Source organism: Canis lupus, chromosome 3 (genome assembly GCF_011100685.1).
Source record: "Canis lupus familiaris isolate Mischka breed German Shepherd chromosome 3, alternate assembly UU_Cfam_GSD_1.0, whole genome shotgun sequence".
NCBI classification, from domain to species: Eukaryota; Metazoa; Chordata; class Mammalia; order Carnivora; family Canidae; genus Canis; species Canis lupus.
In genome coordinates this window covers 92061815-92079178 of record NC_049224.1, presented here as the reverse complement: position 1 = coordinate 92079178, position 17364 = coordinate 92061815, and the positions used below count along the sequence as shown (strand labels likewise).

At 57.3% G+C, this 17364-nt stretch overlaps 1 protein-coding gene across 4 annotated transcripts in view; it reads right to left on the bottom strand.

The window, feature by feature from the left end:
• Positions 1-17364, bottom strand: part of RNF212 (ring finger protein 212) — a 29829-nt gene that overhangs the window by 11629 nt on the left and 836 nt on the right. For 3 of the 4 annotated variants that reach the window (XM_038533624.1, XM_038533627.1, XM_038533625.1), the window contains exons 1-8: positions 16973-17267; positions 15850-15911; positions 8716-8790; positions 5055-5111; positions 4278-4336; positions 2843-2895; positions 2696-2756; positions 1861-1906 (exon numbers count right to left, since the gene is read on the bottom strand). In XM_038533624.1, coding sequence (XP_038389552.1) covers positions 1861-1906; positions 2696-2756; positions 2843-2895; positions 4278-4336; positions 5055-5111; positions 8716-8790; positions 15850-15911; positions 16973-17252 — 693 coding nt within the window. In that variant the 5' untranslated portion in view covers positions 17253-17267. Of the gene's footprint in view, positions 1-1860; positions 1907-2695; positions 2757-2842; positions 2896-4277; positions 4337-5054; positions 5112-8715; positions 8791-15849; positions 15912-16972; positions 17268-17364 lie in introns of those variants that run through there. The other variant, XM_038533626.1, reaches the window with a different exon arrangement.

The following is a 17364-nucleotide window of genomic DNA, read 5'->3' as shown; positions in this document are numbered from 1 at the left end:
CTCTACTGACAACCTGCTCACTAGAGCTCTTCCCGCGGGAGAATAAACACTCCAGAAAGACCCAGGACTTCCCTGCACGACCAGGGGCCTGGGGCTGCGGGGTCTGGCTCTCCCTGCCCTGGAGCAGCCTAGTGTGGAGTGCAGGCACCAGGGACAACGGCCCCACGTCCCGCCCGGGTGCTGTGGACGCCGCTGGCTGTGCTCAGTGTGCTCAGCACACTGGTGCCCTCGTCTCTGCATCCTCCACGGCTGACGCGTTTGCTCTCTGGATTCTCTTCAAGCGGTTTTTCACATTTTGCTGGCTTCCCTTATGAACTCACGGGGTGGGCTGTGTGCACAGGACACTGGGAGTCAGCTCTCACTGTCCCTGGTAGGAAGCCGCAGGCTGGAGAGCCTGGGGCCCTGTGGGGAGCCATCAGCACCCTGTGCCCCCATGGGCGGTACCCTCTCACCCCCCGTCCAGGACCCTGGGCTCAGCGCAGGGCAGTGGGGAGAGGCACAAAGGACAAGGCCCTGCAGGACCAGCAGGGCTGCTTTGCGCAGGTGTGGTGAGGTGGGCTGTGGTGCCCTCACCGTGCCTCCCCTGCAGCCCCGGCCACTCGCCCCCACTCGTACCCTGGGGCAGGGACCTCCCAGACCAGCAGACCACGGCCCCCACGGCAGCCCCTCGCCAGCCGAGCCCTGTTCTCACGTCCCTGGAGGGTGTGTGCTGCCCCTGCCCCCGGCCCCCCCGACCCCCCAGCATCTCCCAGGAGACTGCGCTCCTCCCACCCCCACTGGGTGCTAACTGAGCTCCCGCCGAGGCACCTGCACACACACCCACCCCCAGGGCTCACGGAGCATCCGGGAGCTGAGCCCCACGGAGGACTCGTCTCCTCTGGAACAGGGCAGGCACACCCCAGCCTGCCGATAGTTTTTCTAGAACGCAGGCATGCCTGCTTGTTTCCTTCCCGGAAGCCCTTCTCCTGGAGATGTCCGAGCAGCTCCATGATCCCTGTGTGCCCTGGGAGCAGCACGTGCTACCACGGGGCCTGCGCTCACTCTGCAATTGTGACACCCCACCATCTTCCAGTCCCTCGGCTCTAACACCCAGTGACACGTGAACTTATCAGACCTCAGCCTCTGACCTCCAAACAAGGCCACAAGTGTGTGAGGCTCAGGGTCCAGCCTCTGGGCAGCAAAGGCCAGCAGCGGCAGGTGGGGGCCCGGGGCAGGAGGAGGTGCGCCCAGTGTCCCCCCCGACGTGACGGGCGAGAGACCGGCATGGGGAGGACACGTTGGCACTGCCGCCAACAGCCAGGGTGTGCCCTGCACCCAGCTCACAGCAGCTCTGCATTCCTGCCTGCTGCTGGGATCCACACTCCTCTTCAACGTGCTCCAGGGTGGTCCCTGGAAACAGCGCTACTTCTCACGGAGCAGCCCGAACCCAGTGTGCACCCACGGTCTTCGTGTGCGGGGTGCTGGCCAACACTAAGGTGCGCTGCTGGGCCCCCTTCCCAGGCTGGCCTCTCCTTCTGGGGATCCACTTCCCCAGCTGTGTCCGGAGGCACGGCACCTGGACAGGGAAGCAGCCGAGCTCCCCGCCACTGTCCCCTGTTGGCTCCTCTCCTGAGTTCCTCAGCTGGCTGGGAGGGGTTTGTCCTGACTACCCAGCACCACTCCCTCCCTCCCGCCTGCGGAGGGGGGCGCACTTGCGACTGTTTTCAGGACCCGCCCGGCGAGCCGTCCCACCCGCTCACTGCTCGGCCAGCACTCATCCAAGAGGCCCCACGGTGGCCGGTGGCCGCCTGTCTCCTGGTGCACGGAGAAACCACAGAAGCTGCATGTGGGGGAAGCAGCACAGGGAGCAGGTGTACTTACTTTCCTCGTCGGGGACGGAGTACCGTCGACTTGCATGGACTCCACTCTGTGAAGTGAACAGGGGATATATTTCCTGGGCCCGGGGCTCCGGGGAGGAAGGAGCACCAGCCCAGACCTGTGCCCCCCACCCCGGCCCTCAAGGGCCACCCACAGTCAGGGCAGACGCACAGGGGCGCACTCCTCCGCCCCCTCCTTCCACAGCCAGCTTGTCCTCGCCCCTCTAACTAAGGCCCAGACCCCCTGCACCGCAGGCAGGGGCGTCTCCTCCATTTAGCACTTACTGCCTGACCCGCACGTGTTACACCATGAGCCCCCACGTTTGACAGCGACATGCCATCTGGGCACCCCGCAGGAGATGATGGCAGAAGACAGGACAGAGGACGAGGGGGAACGCAGGCAGAGGGTGAGCTGCTGGAGGAAGCTCGGGCGCTGCCCCAGACACACCCACACTGCATCAGGGAAGAGTGGGGGCCAGGGCTGCTGCCAGCACATCTCCCGTCATCTCTGTGCAGGTTCCCTTCCAAGCTGCCACCCCCAGCCTGGCTGTCCTGGTCCCAGACCAGAGTCCCAGGGATGACACCCATCAGCCTGGCGTGGGTATGGGATGGCCTGCAGCCGATCGCTACGACGAAGGGGACGGAGCCGTCATGGGACAGCCTGGACCACACACCTGCTTCTGGGGCTGTGCCGGGGGGCACGTGGGAGGGCCCAGCCCCTGACCCCCGAGCCACGTGTTCCTGTTCGCTCATGGAGCCATCCAGCATCGGGGGGACTCAGAGGGTCAGGGGAGGGCCGTGTGACACCCAGGGGCCCCCGATGCTCCCAGGGCACACACCTGTCAGAGGCTGACGACTCCAGGCGCAGGAGCAGGTGTCCAGCTGGCTTTGCGGAAGGAGCTGTGGTAGAGGTGTGAGCGTTAGGCTGCGTCCAGCCGGGCGAACGCCTCTTCATAGCCCTCCTGTTTCGGCCCCATGTTACTTACTTGAAACTGGAGTTTTCATTGCGCCAAGAACTGGTTCTTGTGACAATCTCATACTAAACAGACAGAGAGAAGGTGTTAATTAAACCACAAACATTTACTCCCGTGTCACTCACTGCAGTTTGGAGCACAAGAAGACAAAAAGCCGGATGCTCCCCGTCCGCCCAGTGCCCCGGGCCCGGCCAGCCTCAGACCCCCCTCCCACGCAGAGAAGCCCGAGGACAGGCAAGGGGCCCGCGACTCGCTGACGTGCCCGCACTTCATCCTGGGAACAGGGGGCGGGGGCGGGCACGGGCTCCGGCTTGCTGACTTGACACCAAGCTGCTCCTCCTGGGGACACAGCATGGTAACAGAGAGCCCATGGCCTCCGCACCCCCAAGGATGAGGCCATCCTCCCTGGGAATGCAGGCTGCACCGGGTGTGCGCAAGCAAGCCAGCAGGACGACTGGCCCAGCCAGGCCAGAAAGCTCCACCCGGAGCAAGAGCCCGAGGCATCGGGTGACTTGCCTAACAGAAATGGGAACCAAAACACGCTGACACCACGAAGGTAAAGATGACCCAGGGAAAAAAAAAAAAAAAAGATGACCCAGAACCTTCCGCACATGCAAAATCGAGCAGCCAAAATGAAGTCGAGGTGGGAGAGGTGTGCAGCGCAGAGCTGGGCAGAGAGGCAGGGCCAGGGCCGCAGACCCACATGGGGCACCGAGCGGCACAGCAGGAGGGGCCGCGGAAAGACTGCGGCTGAGAATTTTCCACAGCTCACAAAGGACAGGATTCCTTGACGCCGCGGAGGCCGAGTCAGGGTGACCCACATGGGTGCGCTGCCCTCTGCTGCCCCTGCTCCACGGAGCGGCTGGGAGCCGGGTCCCCCAGAGCACACCCTCACACTGGGGCCGGCTGCTGGGTGTCCTCTCACCCTGCCCGTGGTGGCCTTGGCACGTCGGCGCCCGATCCACAGCGTCCACCCGCAGCCGGGGTCACCCTGCACACGCGAGCCGTCGGTGCACAGCAGCTCCCCAGGACATCAACCCTGCGGCCTCCAACCTGACGTGCGGCCCCCAGCGGGGCTTCTGCGGCGCCCCCGGCCTAACACGCCTGAGCCAGACGAGAGGCCTGAGGCTGCCCTGCCCCAGCCGCAGGCCACACGCGTCCACCTGTCACGGACGCCACAGCCCTGGCAGCAGGCTGCGGGTGGGGGTCCGACAGGGCCTGGCCGCAGAGCCCCTCCGCGCACGGCCCTCTGGGAGCGCCCCCAGGACAACTGTTCCTGTGCTTTCACGGCCCCCTTTGCTTCCTTCTGCTGCATTTTTGCTTCGACGGAAGCTTCTGGCAAATGAACGTGCTCTTTCTTCTGCTGCCCTGGTCACAAGGTCTCAGACAGATGGCCAAGCAGGCGGCACGGTCGGGCACCCCGCGGGAGCTCGTGGACAGCACCCACCTCTGCAGCTGTTCCATCCTCAGCACGGACTTCTGAAGGGATTCCTCCAGCTTCGCGATCTAAACACAACCAGACCCCGGTCATCGGCCAGCTGCATGGACCATCTACATGTCTTCAGCCACGAGTCAGAATGTGGGGGATGGGGCCCCCAGGGGCTCTGTGGCTGAGAGTCTGCCTTCAGCTCAGGGTGTGGCCCCGGGGTCGGGTCCCCGCGGGGAGCCTGCTTCTCCCTCTGCCTGTGTCTCTGTGTCTCTCAGGAATAAATAAATAAAATCTTAAAAAGTTAAGAATGTGGGTGACACGACTGCTGTCCTCTTGCTGCAAACCTGCATGGAGTGCAGGCCACCAGGGCCCTGGAACCCGCAGTCCGGACAGCGTGATGCTGTGGGGAGGCTCAGCCTCAGCCGGGGCCCCCCTGGGTGCTCCCCTACGCTCCTCCATCTACGCCCCACAAGGCATCTCAAGTCCGCTCTGAGACTCCAGAGGAGAGTATTTATTGGGCAAACAGGCATTCTGACTGTCCTTCCATAAGGATTCCCCAGGGCAACCTCACAGCTGCCATTTGTGGAAAAGGGCCCGAGTCCTGGGATGCTAGTGGGTCCGTGTCAGCGTTCCAAAGTGAGACTGCTGCCGTGACCCTGGCTGGGTCCCCAGGTGGCCACGCGCAACAGCAGACAAGAACCCCACGGGCTGTGGGTCAGGACAGGTGCCCGCGCAGTGGCCCGCCACCTGGAGACACGGCCTTGGTTAGCGAGGCCGCCAGCCCCCCGGATTTACCTTTTCTCTATAGAAGGCCAACAGTCTCCTTCTGTGCTTTTCTTGAAATTCTGAAACCTGAGAAGAGAATACGTGTCAGCTGCTGGCAGTGGGCCGCTACCGCGCAGCAAGTCCCAGGCGCAGTGGCCGGGAGGGGCCTCCAGCGCAGGCACAAGCATGCTCTGCTTCCCTGCGCCCTGTCCCCCTGCCCGCCTGCCGGCCCAGGCATGGGCTCTGCTGGCTGCCACCCTGGTCTGGAGCAGAGCTCGGAGACGCTGTGCTGGCCATGTGCACAGCAGCACGTGTGCCCGAATGCAATGCTAGCTGAGGCAGCGTGCTCCATGTGAGGTCGCAGACAGTGAGGGTGGCACCGGCCCCTGTGCCTGGGGCTTCAGTGGTTCTCGGGGCCCAGCCACAGGACAGGACACGGCCCAGCAGGCCAATCAGGGGACCATCCCTTTGGCAGCAGCAACTGGATCACGGGATGGCCTCCTGACCAAGCAGCACCAACAGGAAACACCCTGGAAGTGCTACGTGGACGGGCTGGCCCAGGAGGGGAGACCAGCGCAGGCCGCGTGCCACACCAAGTGGAGGGGAGTGCTTCTGAGAGCCCAGGCCCTGGTCTGGACCCCCAGGCCCGCTGACCCGGGCCTCGTGCCACCTCTGATCTTCCATTTACACGAGCCCCAACTTGCACATAGCAGCAGGACCTGAGAATGCCAGTGTCACCCAGAAACTGCCACCTGGGATCCACCCAGAGGAGGAGACGGGCATCCCACATCAAGGGAGATTTCCAGATGGTGACGCCTCCCCTCCTGGAATGCTGCACTGTAATTGCCAATACAGGGCTCTGCTGCCCCCGGGCACAGGCACGGCCCCACGTGCTCAGTGGCCTCCTCTAGGTCCCACACTGTCCACGCGGCCCAGGACTTGTTTAGTGGACGGACACGAGGGCGGGCCCTGGACCCAGGCTCCCTGGGCTAGCACAGACCCGGGCAAGAGCTGCTGTGGACAGGACAGCCAGCCCACAGCTTCGGTGCCTCCCCCATGGCCAGGCCACCTCCTGAAGAAGGGGCCACGGTTAGGAGTGACCAACACCCCCTTCCTAGACTCCTGCATCTTCCAGGGGATCCCACGCCCTTGGGGCCTGGAGGACACGATGCACAGGTCCCGTTCCCCAGGACAAAGGCTGACAGATGTGGGCTCTGTCTGGAGCATCTGTCTGGTGGGGGCGCCATGAGGGCCCATCATGTTGCCCCCATGGGCACCCTCATCTTCACAAGGCCATGTCCAGAAGTGCCCCCGATGCTCAGTGACGGCCCAGCTTCCGGGCAAGGTGTGGGGAGGCAGCAAGGAAGGGTGGCCAGGCCTAGACCTGAGGCAGGGGCACGCACGGCCAGGAGGGCTTTGGGCAGACCTAGAGCCCCCCATCCCGCCCCACAGTCGCCCTCAGCCAAGATGGGGCTGACAGTCCGTCGCCTCAACAACATGGTCTCGTTCCTCAACGGGCTCCGTGCCCGCAGCAGGAAGAAGGTATCACACAGCTGCCCGTAAGCCTCATGTCCCAGAACAGGGCCCACCCTGAGACGCAGGAGGCACATGCGCTGGAAGCGACCGCAGGACAGCCCACCCGGAGCGCCAAGGAGCAGGGCCGTGCCTGCACTGGCACCGGGGCCCAGCACGGCCTGAGGGCGGGCGGCGGCTGTCCTTGAACCAATACAGGCAGAGAACAAGCGTGCGGGCCTCCGTGGCTGACACAGTTGTGACCAGGCAGTGAGGCCACAGCCAGGACGGGGTCACGGAGAGCTGAGCCTGGGAGGCCTGCGCACAGGATGCTGAGGCAGGGGGCAGCATCAGCCCCATGTCCGTGCACCGCACACCTGTACCAGGCAGGGGCCTCCGGGATGTCCGGCCCTTCAGGAGGAGCTGCTGTGGCTGTACCGGGTGGGCAGGGGGTGCGGACACCAGCAAAATAAAATCTGAAAGGGCCACGAACCTCATCCAGTAGAGTGTGCCCCCCTGGATGGAGTGGGCACCCGTTTCCTGAGATTTTTACAGAGAGCAGAGGCTGAGGAAGGCCAGGCCAGGAGGCGACGGGCAGGGAAGCTGTGGGACGGCCCGGGGGACCATCTCCTTGGGCAGAGCCACGACCTCTGTGCGGCAGGTGCAGGGCGCCTGGAGCAGCCTCGTGTGCACACTCTGACCCACCGACATGGGCCAGCTCCGATGCAGAGGTCGTCAGGGGAAGGAGAGAAAAGGTTCTGCTTCTTCTGACCAGAACAGGAGGGGTGACTTCCTGAGGGCCTGTGTGAAGCCACCTGCTGTGGTTCTGGGGCCTGGGCCAGGGCCTCAGGGGGGTTTCATGCTCTTTACGTGGGTTTTCTGCCCCACGAGAAATTCATACCAAGAGGAACCTAAGATACACACCAATTCATTCATTCAAGAATAACAACAGGCCCAGTATGTTGACAGACACACATGTGAAATCCCATCACGTGGCCTCTGGAAATGGCTTCGCACCCTGACTCGGGCACATGGCCACGGGACATGCAGCCCAGAGGCGTGAGGCAGGTCCCTTGGCAGTGGCCCCCCACCCTTGTGCGGGCACAGGCTCTGACACGGCACAGGGCTCCACGGGGCCGTCAGGAAATGCCATGTCCTCAGCTCCCGTGGTCGCCAATGCCAGGGCTGTGAGGACCTCCCAGAACGTGGGCAGCTTCTGGGCTTCAGGGGCCTGGATCCCCTGTGGCCAAGGCAAGGAGACCTCCAGGCCCTCACCTAGCACTGGCCCGGCGCCACTACTGTGTTCTGGGGCATCTGTGTGTGGCCCGGGCCCCTCCCAGGACACTGGGCTGAGTGCAGGCGCACAGCCGTGACACCGTGGTGCTTCCGGCTGCGTGACAGTGGGAGACGAGAGGCCGTGCAGAGGAGGGGTGGCCTTGGCAGGGCTGCTGGACCACGGCCTCCAGATGTGCAATGGGCCCAGGGTGGTCAGCGTGAGCACAGCTCTCCCTTGGCCCCCTCCCATGGAGGGTAGGTGGGAGGTGGCCTGCAGCGGGGGGGGGGGGGGGGGGGGAGCTCCCGTTAACAGAAGGGGGAGAAGCAGGAGGGCTGGGGGCTGGAGGGCTCCCTTCTCTCCCAGGCAGCTTCTTGGAGAGAACGGCAGCCCACACATGGTTCAGTGACATCTGGGCATTCAGGCGTCTGGGGCAGGGTGAGGCATGAGGAAGGATTCACGACACTGGAGGGAGGAGCAGCAGGTGAGATGTGGGGGACGAGGCACACGTGGTGAGAGGAGCAGGGCCGGGAGGAATACAGGTGCCCGGGATGGGAGAGTGTGCCTGAGTGGACCGTGACCCTCAGGAAGGACAGCCTCACGAAGCAGCCTGCAGCCTCGACTGGGGCCCTTCACAACCCAAAGGTGAGGCCTGCCCCAGACTGAGAGTCAGATGACAGCCATGTCCCCACACACAGCAAAGGCATAAGCAGCCACAGCAGAACGCAGCCGAGGGCTCAGGCATAGCGAAGGCAGCAAACACGTGCTGATCCTAAATCCCAGAGGGACTGGTCTCAGAGCACGTCACACAGGGTCTCCGCTGACATCATCACAAACTCGCGTCTCTGATGCGTGCTGGGCGGACGGGCGTCATGCTGAGTGAGAAGCTCCACATGCAGCGCTCACCTGGGAGGTCTCTCTTGAGTACTTCTTGCACAGGCCGTCTATGCCCATGAACAGCGCCTGGATATCCACGTCGGTCTGAAAGGGAGGGGAAGCGGAGGTCTGTGTCACCGCTTCTAACGCGGGCATACAGACCCCGGGGAGAAAACTGCACCCCGAGATCTAGAACTAGCCACAGACAACACCAACCATCATGTCCAGATGTCCAGGAGCCCTGGGAGGGTCGCCCATGTCCCAGCTGCCAGTGGCTGTGGCAGGCGAGGGGCTCCGGGCACCTGCTACAGGACAGGGGTGAGGTGAGACACACCCCTACCTGGAAAGACACCCCCAAAGGCTGAAGGGGGAAGACAGAGCACACACACGGAACTCAGGAGGGAAAAGGCAAAGGAGCGCGGCTGTGACCCAATCACACCAGACTGAAAAGCTGCAGGGAGAGACTTGTGTGTCCTCCCCGTCTGGTCTTTAGTCTGGACTGTAACCAAGTCATGAACGTCAGGATGGTGGCTAGGGTGCCATCTATGCCCCCCAACTCCACTAAAACAACAGTGAAACTACATCAGGTTAGTGTGAGAAACCAGGCCACGTGCCATGAAGGGCAAGGCCTTCTGGAGCAGACAGCAGAGGGGCCGGCGCGGATCTGGCTTTGGGAGAGGACGGGCCAGTGTGGGGACATGGCCTTGGAATCCACGCCCGGGTGTCAGAATGGTGGGGACCCTGCACAAGGCTGCCTGGGCAGACCAGGGCATCATGGTGCGGCATGGCCTCCAGGTACCTGTGAGCTCTGCTCCGCACCAGTAAGACCTGCCACGCTGGCACATGGCTTGATGCCATGGCTTAATGCCACGGAGCCTCCATCTCCCGAGCAAGGCAAGCACACGCGGAGCCTTCCCTGAGGGCCGTGCAGTGACTAGGCAAATGAGGAGAGGAGTGCCCCTGAGAGAGCATGGCCAAGCCTGGTGCTCAGCAAGGGGGAACCGAGATCTAGAACTAGCCACGGTCAAGGTCAATGAAAGTACGTCACACACAGACCACCCAAAACTGGACAAAGAGCTCCAGGGTCAGAAATGCAAGCACCTGGAAATGCTGTCACCGATGTGTTAGGGGCCACATCACAGGTCCGTGAAGGCCAGGATGGCACGGGGGGTGTGTGGAGACAGGGCAACCAAGGGTTCTCCAGCCTAACAAACGCCTCCTGCACCGGCCAGACAGGACACCTGCGCAGACAACTGCCATCACATACGGGGTAGCCATGCCGTGGAAAGAGGTAAACAACAGAGGAATATGATCAAAGCACCAGAAAACATTAATTTCCATTAAAGAATTCTAAGCCCAGTTAAAATATGCTTCAAAATGGAGGCAAGAGGGCAGCCTGGGTGGCTCAGCAGTTTAGCACCACCTTCAGCCCAGGGTATGATCCTGGAGACCCGGGATCGAGTCCTATGTCAGGCTCCCTGCGTGGAACCTGCTTCTCCCTCTGCCTGTGTCTCTGCCTCTGTCTCTGTGCCTCTCATGAATAATAAAACACACACACACACACACACACACACACACACACAAAAACAGAGGCAAGAAGAGAGGTCCTTTTCAGACAAACCAGAGAACTTGTCACCAACAGGAGACACTGTCTTGAGGTAGGAAATGGTTCCTCGGTGGGAGCAGGGGGTTCGGGGGCCAATGAGGAACACGAGGGAAGGGGAAATGGGTTACCCAGACCAGAATGGCGACCGCACACTAGCTGCCCTGTGGGGCTCTGTGCAGGCAGAAGAAACCACACGCCAGCAGGGTAGGGGCAGGTGAGACAAAGGTAAAATGGCAGAGGTCTCTGAGGGCCTCACATCGGCAGGAAGGTCTAGGCCACATCAGGGTCTCTGGGGTCATGGAAATGAACTCTGTCTTGGTCTGAGTGGTGGATACGTTCAGGTCACAAACAATTCCCAGAGCCACGCACCTGTATCTGTGCACTTTCCCCTATTAGGCTTCAACAAAAGTCAGTAAAAATAACAAGTAAAATTCCCTATTTCTCAGTCAACATACTTTCAGAAAATGCACAGGTCACAGGAGTAATTGAGTAGAAATTTCAAAGTATTTCAAAGTGAAAGTCAAAAAAATGTAAAGAAGCCAAACACATACAATCCAGGCAAGGATGAACAGAGGGGTGCCCCAATCCCATAACACAAATCCCACCCATCTTACAAAACAGACTAAGTCCAAAGGAAAATAAAGGAAACAACAGAGAACATAGCTGAGAACAAATGTAAAGTGCAGATAAACACTACTTCTCTGAGAATGCTGATAAAAAAAATAAAACGAGGAAGATTGTTAAAGAATAAAGAGAAACTGCAGCAACTATTACTTTGATGAGAAAGGGACATCGCTACAGATCTAAGACTCTGAAAATACAGAATACCGCAGGCACGCTGATGAGACATTTGAAAATCTGGATAAAGTACACAAACTCCTAAAGAAAGACCACTCACGCTGACCCAAGAATTAGGAACTCTGAAGACTCCATATCTAATTAAAAATGTAAAACCTGAGAGGCCTGGGTGGTTCAGTGGTTGAGTGTCTGCCTTCAGACCAGGGCGTGACCCCGAGGTCCTGGGATTGAGTCCCACATCGGGCTCCCTGCGTGGAGCCTGCTTCTCCCTTTGCCTGTGTCTCTGCCTCTCTCTCTCTCTCTCTGTCTCTCAGGGATAAATACATAAGATCTTTTTTAAAACAAATTAAAACCCTAGTTAAAAACTTCCCCACAAAAAAAAAAAAAATTTCCCCACAAAAAGCCTTCTAGGATCAAATAGTGCCACCCATGAATTCTAGCATACATTCTCTGAATAACGCCCCCCCCCCCAAAAAAAAACTAGAGAAAATAAAAATGAAAGAATTTCCAACTCCTTTTAAGCCAGTGAAAACCCGACTCACCAAAACTTGAAGAGAGTATCTATAAGAAGAGTTACAGATTGGTTCTCATATGAACACAGGCACAAAACCCCTCAATCCCTCATGCACATGTAGGCTATACTGCATCACAACCAAGTTGTAGTGTTTAAAATTTGACTGTGGGTATAGGGACACCAGGATGGCTCAGTTGGTTGAACATCTGACTCTGGATTCAGCTCAGGTCATGATCTTAAGTGGAGCCTGCTTGAGATTCTCTCTCCCTCCCCCCTCCTTCCCCTCCTCCCGGCTTACATGCACATACATGCTCTCTTTCAGTCTCTCTAAAAGGGACCCGGACCTACTGGCCCCTCCAGGGCCATGCTCTCTTTCAGTCTCTCTAAAAGGTAAATAAACAAAATCTTCAAAAAAAGAGAATTCTACCTTGGGTTTTTTTTTTTTAAAGATTTTATTTATTTATTCATTCATGAAAGAGCAAGAGAGAGGCAGAGACCCAGGCAGAGGGAGAAGCAGGCTCCATGCAGGGAGCCCGACGTGGGACTCGATCCCGGATCTCCAGGATCAGGCCCTGGGTAGAAGGCAGCACTAAACCACTGAGCCACTCGAGGATCCCCTGCTCTGGGTTTAAAATTCTAAAAATAAATACAATTCACTACATCAACAAAATACAGTAAAAAAAATCAAATGACAACCCTGATATTTACAGAAAAACCATCTGATAGAATCCAACATGGCTCCTGATAAAAACCCTTTAGCAAGAAAGCCAGGGTACCACGAATACGTCATGGTGAACCACTGGAAGCTTGACCCTGAAGTCACAAAGTGACAAAGGACACCACCATCACCACTGTGTCTCCTCGTAGCCTGTGCAAGGAGGAAAAGGTGGCAGAGAGAAAGAAAGGGAGGAATGACACAGAGATTGAACATTTGGAGAGGACATGGTTGTGCAGAGAGAGACTCTAGGAAAAGCTCCAGATCAGCCAACAGTGTTATCAAATGAAAACAAGGAGACTAGATAAAAGCTAATAAACAAAATCTACTGATTTTTATATACCAGCAATAAGCACAACAGAGATGACATCTTAAGAGGTGAGCAAGGTATCACCCCAAATCATCGGGGCCCAAGGATGAAGCTAACAGGGCGCAGCCTCAGTGCAGAAAATCACCACTGGAACCAGAGCACAGCTAAGTACACGGAGGGGCACCATGCTTGTGGACTAGAGAGTCCACGCTGCAGAGACGTCAGCTTTTTTTTTTTTTTTTTTTTTTTTGAGACGTCAGCTTTATCTACGTTACTGATTAAGCACCAACCCAACAGGACCTAGTATGTGTGGAAACTGACAAGTTGGTTCCAAAAGTTACATGGCACGTGCAGCAAACAGCACCCGATCTCAGTGACTCATGGAGGACACCCGTTTCCCGTCTGCACATGGATGGCCTCCGCTCGGGGCACAGCAGCTCTGCTTTGCTGGGTCACCAGTATCCACTTGGCAGAGTGGGAGGCTTTCCAGTAGAATGTTTTGGGGCCAGGCCTGCAGTGGCGTTGCTCCTGGAAGCAGGGGGGAGGCTGAGTCTAGCTGGAGGCCAGCAGGCCAAGGAAAGCTCCCAGCCAGACCAGTCTGCTGTTCTAGTGGCTGGTGTCTGTTTTTCTCCCCCCTACACAGAAAGGTCACCCTCCCAAATGCCCCCTCTCTGAGTTTACGCCAAACCCAGGTCCTCGATGGCATGTGGTCTTATCCTCCTGGTCCTGGTCCCACCGTGAGCAACCTCTGACCTGGGGCAGGACAAGTGAGTCCACTGCTCAGAGGACTCACTGGGGTCCGGGGGAGACCAGAGAGCATTGGTTCTGCCGCTGTGGGTTGTTCCTCCCCCACATCTCCCCAGGGCCCTAAGTGAAGTGGGCACGAGGAAGAGTACCCCAACCACACATGGCCCCCAGGCCCACCTCCTCACACATGGGACCCGGACCTACTGGCCCCTCCAGGGCTCAGGGCCTCCCCACTGTAGCCATCCTTCCCCATCTCCAGCCTACATGCAACCCCCTTGTTGTCCACACATCCTTCTGCTCTGCTCTTGGCTTTTGCCAGAGGCTCTGTCCGCAGACGGGGATGCTTCCCAGGCCCCGTAGGCTCCTCGTACCACCTGATAGATAAGGCAGTAGACCGTACTGAGTGTGAAACAGTAACGGCCCTTTTCAATGACAAACAAATGAACAAATACAAGTGGTGCCCTGTCTGCAGAGCAAAGGGGCAGGTGTGGGCAGCTCTTGTACTGCAGGTCCCAGGAAATCAGCTTAGCCTATTACAGTGTGTTTGGTTTTAACAACAAAAATCCCATTCAGAATAGAAACCATCAGGGGTGCTGCATTTAGCAAGGATATGTATTGTTTTGTGAAAGTGATTTCCCACATGTGCACACACGGATGCATTTGCGTGCAAATCCACACACACAGTGCCATGATCTCAAGTGTCCTTCCTGCTATAGGCCAGAGAAGCCATGTGTGCGTGGTCACACACAGCCGTAGGCAGAGACCTAAAGGCAGTGGGTGAGGGAGCAGTGGCAGGTCAGAGTCGCTGGCCAGGGGACCAGGTGTCTCCCAGAGGCCAGGCCACAGAGCCACGGCATGAGGGGACACAGGTTTTCCTCCTGGAAAGCTGCGATACATGCCCACGTCTGCAGATCCCTGTGACTGCAGGTGAGAAGAATTTCGAGGAAGCAGGGGAGAAAGCAGGGAGAATGGCTCTCAGGCGTCGTGGTGGTGGGCACTCATGCGGGCCCGTGGGGCACAGAGGAGCCAAGCCCTAGGGAGACTGCGGGAAGGAACAGTTAGGAACAGTGTCGGTGCCCTGAGCAACTTCACTCACATGCACAGAGAACAAAAGAATACTTTTCTCAAGCATCTGTGGAACATTAACAATTACCACGTACCAAGCCACAACAAAAGTCCTGACAATTAAAAAAAGAAACCATATGGCCATATTCTCTGGTCACAAAGACATAAGACTAAAAATTTTCCACAGAGACAATAGAGGAGATAAAATCTAACCTCTCAGACATTAAGGAACATTTCTCCTGAATAATTCTTGAGTTGAAAAATTAAGTCACAAGAAAGATTAAAGACTATTTAGAAATGATAAAAAAAAAAAAAAAGATGCTTGAAGTGACGTAGAAGAGCAGCAAACAGAAGGAAACAGACCATCCTAAATACACTTATTAGAAGAGGAAACGAATGACCTGAGTGTAGGGCCCAGGAGGGCAGGGAAAGGCCAGGGGCGCCCCCCTCAAGGGCAAGCCTGACCAGCTACGCCAGCCAGCAGAACCTGGCTCTGTGGCCAAGGGGTTAAGCTGATACATTTAAGGGAAATAAAGCGCTTCCTATTAAGTTTAAACACTTAAATCTGTGCCCTTATTTTTCCACTCCTAGCAATTTATGCTACAGAAATATTCTTACACGTATGCAGAGACGTGGTAAAAAAATAAAATAAAAGGTTCGCTGTGAGATGGAAACAGTGAAAACCTACCCCCTCCAACCCCCCGGAAAACACTGAAATACTATGCAGTCTTTTCAGGGAGTGCGAGTGTGCCAAAAATACCAAGTCAACTGAGAAAACAGCATTTTGTAAAAAGATAAGTCACAGTAACACACAGAGCAGGAACTATACTCGCTTGCTGACATCTGTGGGAAACAGGATTTGGGCAACTTTCACATTCTCCATTATGATTTTGTCTCATTTAGATCTTGTGTGACTTTGTGTTATGTTCTAATCAGTAAAAACAACCGTTAAAGATTAAAACAACCGATCAAGTAAGTATCTTAGAACCTAAGTATAAAGAGAATAATCATTTGTGACTAAGTTCAAACCAAGCTGGTTAAACTGGTGTATTTCACAGAGATGACAAACGACCTGTATTCAGCCTCCTGCAACAGTGACCACCGTTAAACCTCCCCTCACCTTCGTGAGGAGCTAGTCTTGTGCTGAAGAAACCTATACAACTCATCTTCATTTCCTGGACACATACAGCAAACGACGCAGGGGCCAACCTATGGTCAGGAGTTACCTGTACGAGGGTTCAAAACTGAACCGAAACTTGTACTTTACTCAGAAATCTTGTAAGATCCTCTAGTTGATCTCACAATATGAAAGAAAATCTCAGACACCCCAAATGACTACAAATGACTACAAATTGAATGTCGAATTAAAAAACAACACTAACATTCAGATAATACATATTTCAACTTACATGTTTTGAAAGTAAAAGCGTGCGACAAGGGACTTTACAAATCAAGCACTCATCTTTTCCACCTACAAAAGAAAAGCAAACTTTACTGTATTATAGTGAGTAGTGATTTTTTTTTTAAGATTTTATTTATTTATTCATGAGAGACAGAGAGACAGAAAGAGAGAGAGATGCAGAGACCCAGGCAGAGGGAGAAGCAGCTCCTTGCAGGGACCCCGACGTGGAACTTGATCTGGGACCCCGGGGTCACGCCCTGGGCTGAAGGCAGATGCCCAACTGCTGAGCCGCCTGGGGACCCTGTGAGTAGTGCTTCTGAATGTGTACCATTGCAGCTTAAAATCACGGTATTTCTTCAAAAACATACAGGCTCATAGCACTTAACATTTTCCACGTTCAGAGAGTAAGGCCGTGCATGTGCACAGAGTTGAAGAGATTCCTTCAACTAATAATCCATTTTCCCCTGTTTTCCCAAGATGCTCCGAAATAGTATGAAGATCAGCAATCCTCAAACTCAAATGTACTGCAGAATTTCGTACAATTAGGCTTTGTAATGATATCCTAATTTAAAATTTTTAGCTATTCAAAATGAAAACAGGTCCTTTCACCCTGTCCCGAGATGAAGCACAAGTTTTGTTCCGCCCCCGGGGACTTACCTCTGCAGCAGGAGACAGCTCACTGGGAAAGAGCTTTGGGAGTGTGTGCTGAGCTCCTGCTGCCCAAGGGCCCTGTGCCAACACCGCCCACCTGCTCTTCTGGGCGGCTCTGCACATCCCGCTCCCCAGGGCACTCCCGTCACCCCCTGGAAAACCCGCTCCCTGCATCTCCTCGCCTGCCCCCACCTGGCACCAGAGCAGCCCTCGCTGCGTCCCGGGAGAACTCAGACTCCAGTGGGGGCTGCAGGGCTCTCGACCTGTGCTCCTCCCCAGCCGCACACGTCTGAGCTCTGCTGTCTCACGAGCGAGCCCGGGTCCCCGAGCAGCCAGCAGCCCTAGGTTCCTTGCCCTTCCCGGCGGCACACCTGGCCCAGCCCAGGCCCCCAGCCCAGCCCCCCTCCCCCCGCCCTTCCTCTGGCCCAGGGTGGCTGAGAACAAGAACCAGGAAGAACAGCCTCCTCGCTGAGACGTGCCTTCACAGACGTGGACTCCAGGATCCCGGCGCTGAACCCGCCACGCCGCTGGGCAACCCCCACTTTCCTGGGTGTCGCCCACCAGCCCCGTGGGGGCGATCAAACAAGCCCTCGCCTCATCTGAGGACACAGGCGGGATCTTCCTCCGTTTCCCGCCTCTCCGCCACTTCCCACAGAAGGACCCACTCGGCTCTGCCCCGCCCCCACAGCCCGTGGGACGAGGTCCTCGTGGAGAAGGAGGGGCGCCCCGCCCCCACAGCCTCAGGCGGCCCCTTTCCATCTTGCCTGCGACACCGCCCGTGGCCTCTCCTGCAGCTCCCACCCTGGGAGCGGGGTCCGCCTGCAGGCTCTGCTCGCCCGGAGCCGGAGCCCGGAGCCCGGAGCCCGGAGCC